General features: G+C 48.5%; 2 protein-coding genes across 2 annotated transcripts; both read right to left on the bottom strand.

The window, feature by feature from the left end:
• Positions 1–991: 991 nt before the first annotated feature.
• LOC119097637 (F-box only protein 21-like) lies at positions 992–6822 on the bottom strand. The gene is made up of 8 exons (XM_037220677.1): positions 6768–6822; positions 6127–6275; positions 5297–5432; positions 4792–4983; positions 4184–4321; positions 3535–3666; positions 2793–2898; positions 992–2374 (listed from the first exon to the last, which is right to left on the bottom strand). Exons 1-8 carry the CDS (start codon positions 6816–6818, stop codon positions 2028–2030), a joined length of 1251 nt encoding a protein of 416 aa, XP_037076572.1. The 5' UTR covers positions 6819–6822; the 3' UTR covers positions 992–2027.
• On the bottom strand, positions 6818–8601 carry LOC119097160 (uncharacterized). The gene is made up of 3 exons (XM_037220219.1): positions 8510–8601; positions 7504–7698; positions 6818–6998 (listed from the first exon to the last, which is right to left on the bottom strand). Exons 1-3 carry the CDS (start codon positions 8599–8601, stop codon positions 6818–6820), a joined length of 468 nt encoding a protein of 155 aa, XP_037076114.1.
• Positions 8602–9112: the final 511 nt, after the last annotated feature.

Here is a 9112-nt window from a genome sequence, read left to right as displayed (position 1 = left end):
TTTGACCTGAGTGACTTAGCGTACAGGTCAACACGCCTCGTTAGTCCGGTATCTCTAGCTGTCTAAGTTCCCGAGATCTCAGGGGGCGCTCAAAATGACCACCCACCCGAGCGAAGGTTATGTAGCCGGCTACCCGGGCGCGTGTGAAGGCGGAGACGTCTTGGGCAATGCTTCGGTCATTTAGTTTACGCTTGGTTTCCTCTATTCCCCCAGCCCCAGGCCCCTGCTGTTTGAACTGTTCATCCTTATCGACCACAGCTTTGGCCACGGTCGCCGTCACCTGCTCATTAACAGAATTCAGGCGGTTTCCCTGCTTCACCGCGTCGATCACCGCTCTCTTGATGGCCTTGTCCATCCTAATGGAAGTCACTTGTCAGTCACCAGTCAGTGGTGGGTCGCGGACTCTCTCACTGGTTTTGGCCGGTCACTCCCTCAGCGTATAAGGGGATCAAGCGGGTGGAAGGAGCACGTAACGTGCGATCCGACTGGGGCGATGGTCACAGGTAGCCTGATGCCATTTGCCATGGCGCAAACTTTCCGTAGTCACATACATGAGTGCCTACTATTTCTTTCTTTTGAATTGTTCGCATTTTTCCTCACGCTCGGACATCTGGTCGCAACGATATGTGCACGTTCAAAATGAAATAAGCACTTAACCGGCAAAGGCGCCAAAGACATGTGATTTCTGGCCAGCGAAGTTTACCGGGCCTGCGTCACCGCTCGTAATGCGAGTTGTGAGGCCCCGCACGTGCCAGTAATTTCGCCATGCACTTCTGCTTGTTGAAAATTACCGAAGCCCGACGTAATTCTTTCAGGAATTCATGTCAAACATAATGGAAAGCAATCCATGCTGACGCACCGCATCATAGGTCATGAGCAATGTCGGTGCTGTCTCACTGCTTATAAAAAAGGGCCTTCAGTGTATTGAAATCCGCCTTGCATTCATCTCAGGAAAAATGACATCGATTTATTAGTATATTGCGCACGCATATACACATGGTTACACATCTTGCAGGGCTTCGTGCCATATGACGCACGCAAAGCCCGAAGTCGCTCCTTTGTAAAACTGCGTTACCAACGGCACGTGGTACCTACCACCGGCAAATGTGCATGTACAGGACACAATTATCGGCGAAAATGAAGGCACAAGACTTTACAACATATCACAGCTATGCAAGTAATAGCCCACGAAGCCCTAAGGCACAGCAAGGAACACATTTCAACGCCTAAACAATTGACTATACATCACTGATGAGCCTTCCCACAGCCAAGGGCGAAATCACTCGTAACATATCACTCATATCATACAGATGAATGTAGAAATGGCACATGCGCATACTTCTAAAGCTCGTATTACATACCAAACTGATGGCACAGAAAATTATCACATACAACTGTAGGGGCCTGAGAAACAGGATGATCACGTTACATCCGCAATCACCAATTGCCTATCCACCGCCGATAAATGTAGATAAACAGGACACAATTATCAGCGTTAATGAAGGCACAAGACTTGAAAACATATCACAGGTATGTAAGCAATAGCCCATGATGACCTAGCAATGAACACATTCCAATGCCTGAGCATAGATATGAACAAAGCAATGGACACATTTCAATGCCTTAACAATTGACGAAATATCACTGATGAGCTTTCGCACAGCCACCACTGCATGCCAGGTACGAAATCATTCGTCACATATCACTCATGATACAAACGAATGTACAGGTGGCACATGCACATATTTCTCAAGCCGGCATGAAATAAACAACCGATGGCACAAAAACTATCACATACAAATGAAGGCACCTGAGAAACAGCATCATGACGTTATGTCTGCAAGCACCGACTGACTGGGATAAAAGGCGTCAATACAGCGTGACAAATCACAGTGAAATGCCATGGGTTAGATGCAAACAAAACACCTGCACACGAATATGCACATATGTACAGCCATACAGAGTTACTGAGGCAGCTGAGGTATTCAGAAAACCCCTGTGATTTTCCGCACAATTCAACGCACCCATCAGTGGTCCACCGGGCCACCGTCACCGGCCACGGCAACATCATCAGTGTCCTCTTCATCATCTGAGTCCTCGGGAAGGATCTCTGGCCAAACGCCCATCCACACTGTGGGAGGTGCCCGTCTCCATTCTTCCTCTTCATCCTCGACGTCGTCTTCCCAGTCGCTGTCGCTGCCATCTATCGGAGACTCCACGAAGCTCGTTTTTGACTCATGCTCACGCCGCGGCTCGGGGAAGAGAATGGCCAGCGGAGCGATCGGCTCGTACCGCTCCCCGTCGAACCGGGTGAAGAAGCGTCCCACTTCCTGATGATCGATAGGCTGGGGATCTGGGGCCAGTTGCAGCTCCTCTGCAATGATACATCCACTTCTGTTAGTGGCAGACAGAAGGGGCGCTCTACACAAGAATGGGTGCAAGACATATTGCAAGTTGCTGTGATTTGTAGACAGCCCAACAATATTTTTTCAGCGGCAGCTAGGGGCGTGGGCTGCACCACGTAGTGCAACGTACAGTTTGGCTGTGTAATGTAGAAATATTGGAACTCATGAAATAGCAATGAATACGAACCAGAGCAGATATTCCGAAAGCTGCCATGTAGACATCATCAATAGTCAACTCAACATAGCAGCTTTGTGGAGTGCATAAAGCTGGTCCAATGCACCCAAACAAAATATGCCAGCGCTCTGCTCATAACTGACATACTGGTGGGATGTCAGTGTAATGTACTCCGAATCAGTGCACAACATTTACTCGGGGAGCCTGCTCACCTTCAGCCATGCATCCGAAACGGTCACCCTCCATCAGCAAGTTGTAGAAAGGTTGCTTTTCTCCCCGCTGAAGTCCGGAGCAGGCGCGACTATGTGCTATCCAGTCCTGCAAACACCACCAACCCCGAGTCAACACAATAACTCACACCACGTGGCCGCCGTAGAAGATGAGAGCGAGGGCAAACTGTGAGGCTTCGTGGAAATGCTGGTAAGGAACTTTCACGTGTCAAGTGAGTTTCAAGAAATTCAAGTGACATCCGTGGCAAATTGGTACCCTACATGCCCATCACTGATGCACCGATTTCTACTACCAATCAAGAAGGGGAAAAACCCAGAATGAAAGAATGACACAAATGCAACATGTCTGTATGAAACAGAGACACATATATGATACAGCAATGCATGCATTGAAAGCGAATTATGTGAAAGGCAGACAGGACATCGCAAAACCATAATTGACCGCATTAGATACATTATAACCCAACATGCTGAAGACATTCCATATCCCCTCTTTCAAAAAAAGATCACTGGTAGTAAAATAAGGCAACCACTAGTCACACAAATAAATATTTACAAGGCATTCAGCGACTGCCTTGCTGTGGAAGAAGTGACAAAACAACCAAAAAGTCGAGTTGACTTCTCAGGCTTTGCCACGTAACTAGACCAACTTCTTACAAAACAGTACAAATGGGGTCAGACATGGACTGGCCTGATCCTGTAGCTTCATTTAAACCGCTCATACCTGTGAGACCTCGTAGTATGGTGAGCAGCCGTACACCACAGCCAGGTGCCCGTCGCCGTACGTGACGACGTCACCGACGCCCAACTGCCTCGGATAGTCGCCCGCTGCTCGGTCCGCCGCGCGGAGGTTCACCTGCAACACCGATGAAAATACTGACGGCGTTGCACACAACCGCGGGAGATGATTGAGGGGCATGGTATAACATGAGAAGCGTGACACAAAACATAAATGAAAACAAATGAGCTGAGTGACAGTACCGAGCATCAGCCAAACCAAGAACAATAAAGAGAGAAAATAGGGCATCCACAAATCCTTGAAACAAAAACTCACACGCGCAAAACGACGAAACAACAGCACATCTGCATCATATTTGTATGCTGATGATGCTTAGACATGGGATTAAACATGTTCCACAGCGGCATTTAGCCAGCGGCATTTAGCATTCAGCATTTTAAGGTGCGCTCGCAAAAAGACGTACACTTAACTGACCGACATGCATGCACAACATAACATGACACAAACACCACGGAACCCAAATGCACCACTCACACGACTACGCAAACGCATGCTTCCGCATCACGTTGGTGAGAAGCTACAGGAGTAACTTCACGCATTGGCAATTTCATCAAATCGAGTTCATTTTTCTTACCAGTTCCTGGACTTTGGCCTCTTGTTCATCCAGGGAGAGCGCCAGCCGTTTGTACATCCTCTTGAAGTGCTTCATGAGTACTTCCAAGCCACGCCTCTCGTTCTCCGCCAGAAATATGTCGTTAGCCTGGACGAATTGCTGCAGACGGAAAGCAGTGAAAATAAGGTCACATCAGATTCCCCCGTTGTATCGCCACGTGTTTTTTTTCTGACACAAGCTTGGACGCAACGCCCAGCCCTCGACTGCGGGCCATGTACGAATTCGATACTTCTGTGAACCAAAGATGAGATCAGAACGTCACCTTGCAGACGTCCATTCACATCTACATCGTACACAATTATCAGGCGCATCAAAGTGAACCAGACGTATATTTCCAACAATGGTTGAAAACAACCGCCAAACGCAACGAAAAGAAGGCGCGACGCCGCTGTGCCATCGCTGCCCACCTCAGCACCGCCTGATGAATGAAATCGACAAGGACAATTGGCCGAAGCCGAGGCTTTCTAGAGGATTACACACAGCACACATGCTGGGTTAAGCGATTTATGCATGCTTCTTAGATTGTACGTGCTGATTGTTCAGGTCTAGCGTCATCAAACACCACTGACCTGCAGCAGGCGGTGCGTGTACATGGGTCTGGTACGAGCCAGGGCGGACATCAGGTCGTCGAGCGCAGCCATGTCCAGGCGACAGTCGCTACGGGCCCAGCAGGCCAGCGTCTCAAACGAGACCAGGTCGAAGCCATTCTCTGGCCGGCGGGCATCCGGATGGGTGGCGCCATTGATCAGGCGGCCCAGCAGCTGTCAAAAACAATGCATCACTTAAGACAAAGAGGGACATCGTACTGGCACCACAGCACAGCACACTGAAGAGTGTACACACAGCAGGACTTATCACAAGTTGTAGCGGGGCTGCTGGTATTCACAGATTCATATAAGAACAAAACACCCTGGACCTGAGACTCTAGTGCTTTCTTTGCAAAGTTCCTTTGCCAAAGGCAGGCATAGAACTACTCGTTAAACAAAACGGCAGATTTTTCAAGAAAAAAATCCACGTACCCCATATAACAGGCCCTGTTCTCCTAGAATTTGCAAAATCAGGTGCATCACGTACCCCTGCTCTGGGGAAGGGTTCCAGCATCTGAAGATCCATGTCCGGATGTACAGCATTCAACTCCTCCAACACCTGCTCTCTGGATAGCTGCATGCCGCGACGGACAACGTCGATGAACAGGCACTCTTCACTGTCCCTGCGTGAGGAGCAGCACGTCAAGACATCGTGCACAATGAACTGCATGCATTTATAAATGCGTCATATAAATTGCATTACATCACTGTGTAACAGACAACTTCAGTCACAAAGAAAAAGGCACATAAACAAATTTATAAAAAGGCAAACTAGACAAGACTAAACAACACAAACACAGTCAGTGCACAATTGCTGCGTTTGCACAAAACGACAACACATCGTGCATCAATGCGATTGGCTTCACACAATTTGGATGTTATAGTTAGGAAATGAATACTTAGTTTTAAGGAAATGATCAACGTCATTACATACAAATCATGCGTAACACCACGCCATTACTTTGGATTAATTCCTCCGTATCGCAGTGACCAATCGCTCCGAAGAAAATTTTATAGCACCAAATAAAACGGTGAATTTGAAACTTTCTTTTAAGGAAAAGAGAAGTGATGCGTTTACCAACGCTGATTTCAATAATAAATGCCTTTGTTGCAAGAAACAAACGTATCAAAATGCACCATTTATCATGAAAAATGCATCAATTTCTTTGGCATCAAGTGACTACAAAAACTGGTGGATAGATGCACGCCGTGAAAGCAGTAACACCCAAAAAGACATGACTTGAGCAGCCAGTCTGTCTATTTAGCGTCAATGGTGCAAGAAGACCCATTCCCCACGCCCCTTGCGACCATGCTCACGTTCGGTGCCAGCAGATCATCGAGCTATGCGGGAACTGCACGTTGTGGAGGTTGACACCCAGCATGCCAGCTACCGAGGAGTAGACCGTCCCCATTACAGTCTGCGTCCCGGAGCCGGCACAGTGGAGGTGGCGACGAAGGTAGAGCACCTGAAAAAGGAAATAGTAAACCATTTAATGCATTGTGCTGCGGGCAACAGTAGTAACTTCCACACAACGAGAGCAAACAGTCCATCACACCATTCAGTCACAGAGCCAGCAATAGATTGTAAAACGGATATCACACTTACTCAAATCAAACATCACCTATTAGTAACGACCACATTGACGAGCATTTTATCATGACTACCATGGTCAATCGTCAAAGTCAACAATTTTCACGGAGACTCTGGATTCTAGACTGTGCAGACATCGCAACAGGGTGTTCGGTGTTATGCCATCTGACAGGAGCCGCATAATGAACCTTACGACAAACCGGCGGAAACGCATGGCTGACATTATGCTTCGCAATTCATAGCCCCGCACCGAAAACAACATCAGGGAAAATAGATCAGAAAGAGAAGCCTGCGCATGTCCTGTGTGTGATTTCACCTACTTCAACGTCCAGGAAACATTGATAAATATTTACTGCAGTACACTCACCAGTGTGTTCAGCTCGGCAGCCGGTGCGTCCGCTGGCTCTTCATCCTTCATTAGGGCAAGCTGTCATACAGCACGATGTTCAGCACGTCCAAGAGCATCAGTGTCTGGTCATCCGTCCACAGCGTAGGTCCGAACGGGTTCTTTTTGCACGTATCCCAGGCGGCGGCCGGGTGCTCCGGGAGCTTCCGACGCAGCTCGTCCAAAACCAGGCCGGCGACCTTGATGTAGCAGCTGTAAAACCACGCCGTGTCAACGCTCGCATGTACACATGAAAGGTCGTCTTTGTTCACGGGGGGGGGGGGGGGGGGGGGGGGAAGATGGAGACGAATGTTGCAACGTAAAGACTTTATCAATATGTGAGATAAGTGCCTTGTATCGCGTTCCTCTGGCGAAAACCACGATGACATTGGCATACTAAGTTTGACCTAGCTATTTGCTACACCATGCATCAAGTCCTGTTGATGCATCTGTAGTAAAAACACAGCGCGGTGTGGCATTTCTGTGCAGAGCGACAACATGAAAAATTCCATAAGCGTAGGTAACAGACAGCCTGCAGTCAGCTACCATCGGCACAAATAAACACAGAAAACGGCTGTGAGATTAGTTGCATACTTGTGCCCATCAGGAAGAGCTACATATACATTAGAAACACAGTCGAGCTGGCAGAACATGGTCGTGCCAAATCTTGAATTTCCGCATGGAGATTGAGCATCTGGTAAGAAGATGAGAGACTCACGCCTTAAGACTGGACTCTCGGTTGTTGGTTTGCTCCGGGACCATCCAGAGGCTCATCAGATAAAAGGCTTCGGGCACGTTTACATGCTGCGCTGGGCGCTGCATGTACTCCCGGAACATGGGCAGCAGCACGACGTCTCGCTGGATCTCGCGGAACAGCATCCGCGCATAGTAGCGCAGAGACAGGTCATCATCCCTGCCAAAGAAGGCTCGAATTACACATATGCCTAACACAGCATCTGTCCACTCCGGAGACCAGTTGTGATGTCGGATGCTTATATATAAGTCAATGAGTAAAACTTCTCGAGCGAATTATCTTCTCGAGCGAACTGTCCACTGCGCAGACCAGTTGTGATGTCGGATGCTTATATATAAGTCAATGAGTAAAATTTCTGGAGCGAATAGTCTGGTTCGGTCTGCAGATTACTTAGGTGATAGCAGAGCATATGAAAAAAGCATGAAGGTAGTGGTGGGGAATAAACCAAGGTACTGGACCGAGCAGCCCGGTACGTACGATACTAGCAAGCTGTTAAGATACGCCATAGATACGCCTTAAGATACGCCTCGCCATACCATCACGACAACAGAAGGTAAGCCTAGAGGAAGACAGGGTAGTGACACTGGAGTGAGCCCTTGATCCAGTCTTGGTTCTGTCCCACAAAATGTCAGGGATAAGATTGTCATTCCAAACTAAGGGGAAAGCGGGACAGAGCGACAAGAGACACCATCACGCTCCTTGAGAAATGGCCACCGTTGCTCAATATGGCCCAACTGTCAGAAGTATGAGAAGCTCCGTAGTTTAAGACCAAAAATTTAGAACAATGAATACTTAAGACTCTGGATGATCTCTTTCATCAGCATTCACATGGCAAAGGGCACGTGAAGGATTACACGAAGTACATAACACGTGCAGTGCCTATGTGACTAAGAATTTATGGTTGACAAATTGCATACAGCTGAGCACACTGCATGACACCAGACCACCCCGACAGTGTGATCCAACTTACGGACAGTGTTGGCGGGGATAGATGACCTCCAGTAGCGCATCCCGATTCAACAGGGTACCATGGACGGGCACCAGCTTGCGGAACTCTTCCATAGGCGGGGTCCGGCAGGCAGTCGGACTGAGTAGCATCTGTCGGCCGTCTTGGCTAGGGCCGTGCGCAGGTGGTGGCCAGCCGAGGCGCGGAACCTCGCAGTACGCCGCCAGCTGCGGCCGCACCGCTCAAACACGCGCAGCAGGGCAGGTCGGCACGAGGGCTGCAACAAGCGCGGGTACCTGCGAAACAAGAACACAAGGTCACGACTGACGCAAATCGGCACGTTGGGAGGTCTCTTGGGTGGAAGACCTGCCTAAATATCACGCCTAGCTCAATAGTCTTGGTCAAAACATTGGGCACAGCGAGCGCGATTCAATCAATGACATATTAAGTCCGCATATGGAATCAAACGTGACGCACACCACCATGCACGCCACATTTTCCTCGCCATACCATCACTGCAACTGGTCAGTAACAACATGATCAACATTGTCATATTTCTTGAGACCTTTGGTTCCACTTGGATAGGGCTGAATAAAGGAGACGCCCATAAATCAACAGTTGTTTAAA

The sequence above is a fragment of the Pollicipes pollicipes genome, unplaced genomic scaffold, assembly GCF_011947565.3.
Source record: "Pollicipes pollicipes isolate AB1234 unplaced genomic scaffold, Ppol_2.1 Scaffold_4295;HRSCAF=5057_pilon_pilon_pilon, whole genome shotgun sequence".
Taxonomy (NCBI): Eukaryota; Metazoa; Arthropoda; class Thecostraca; order Pollicipedomorpha; family Pollicipedidae; genus Pollicipes; species Pollicipes pollicipes.
Note: the sequence above shows the minus strand (reverse complement) of the source record. Positions and strands in the feature narration are given on the sequence as shown.

Excerpts from the sequence above, each read along its gene's own strand:
- LOC119097637 (XM_037220677.1), bottom strand. The coding sequence starts at position 6,818 with ATGAAGGATGAAGAGCCAGCGGACGCACCGGCTGCCGAGCTGAACACA. Across the intron at positions 6,276-6,767 it reads CTGCCGAGCTGAACACACTG|GTGCTCTACCTTCGTCGCCA; the intron begins GTGAGTGTACTG and ends TTCCTTTTTCAG. Across the intron at positions 2,899-3,534 it reads CATACTACGAGGTCTCACAG|GACTGGATAGCACATAGTCG; the intron begins GTATGAGCGGTT and ends TGGTGTTTGCAG.
- LOC119097160 (XM_037220219.1), bottom strand. The coding sequence starts at position 8,601 with ATGGAAGAGTTCCGCAAGCTGGTGCCCGTCCATGGTACCCTGTTGAAT. Across the intron at positions 7,699-8,509 it reads TATCCCCGCCAACACTGTCC|GGATGATGACCTGTCTCTGC; the intron begins GTAAGTTGGATC and ends CTTCTTTGGCAG. Across the intron at positions 6,999-7,503 it reads CGAGAGTCCAGTCTTAAGGC|CTGCTACATCAAGGTCGCCG; the intron begins GTGAGTCTCTCA and ends GTGGTTTTACAG.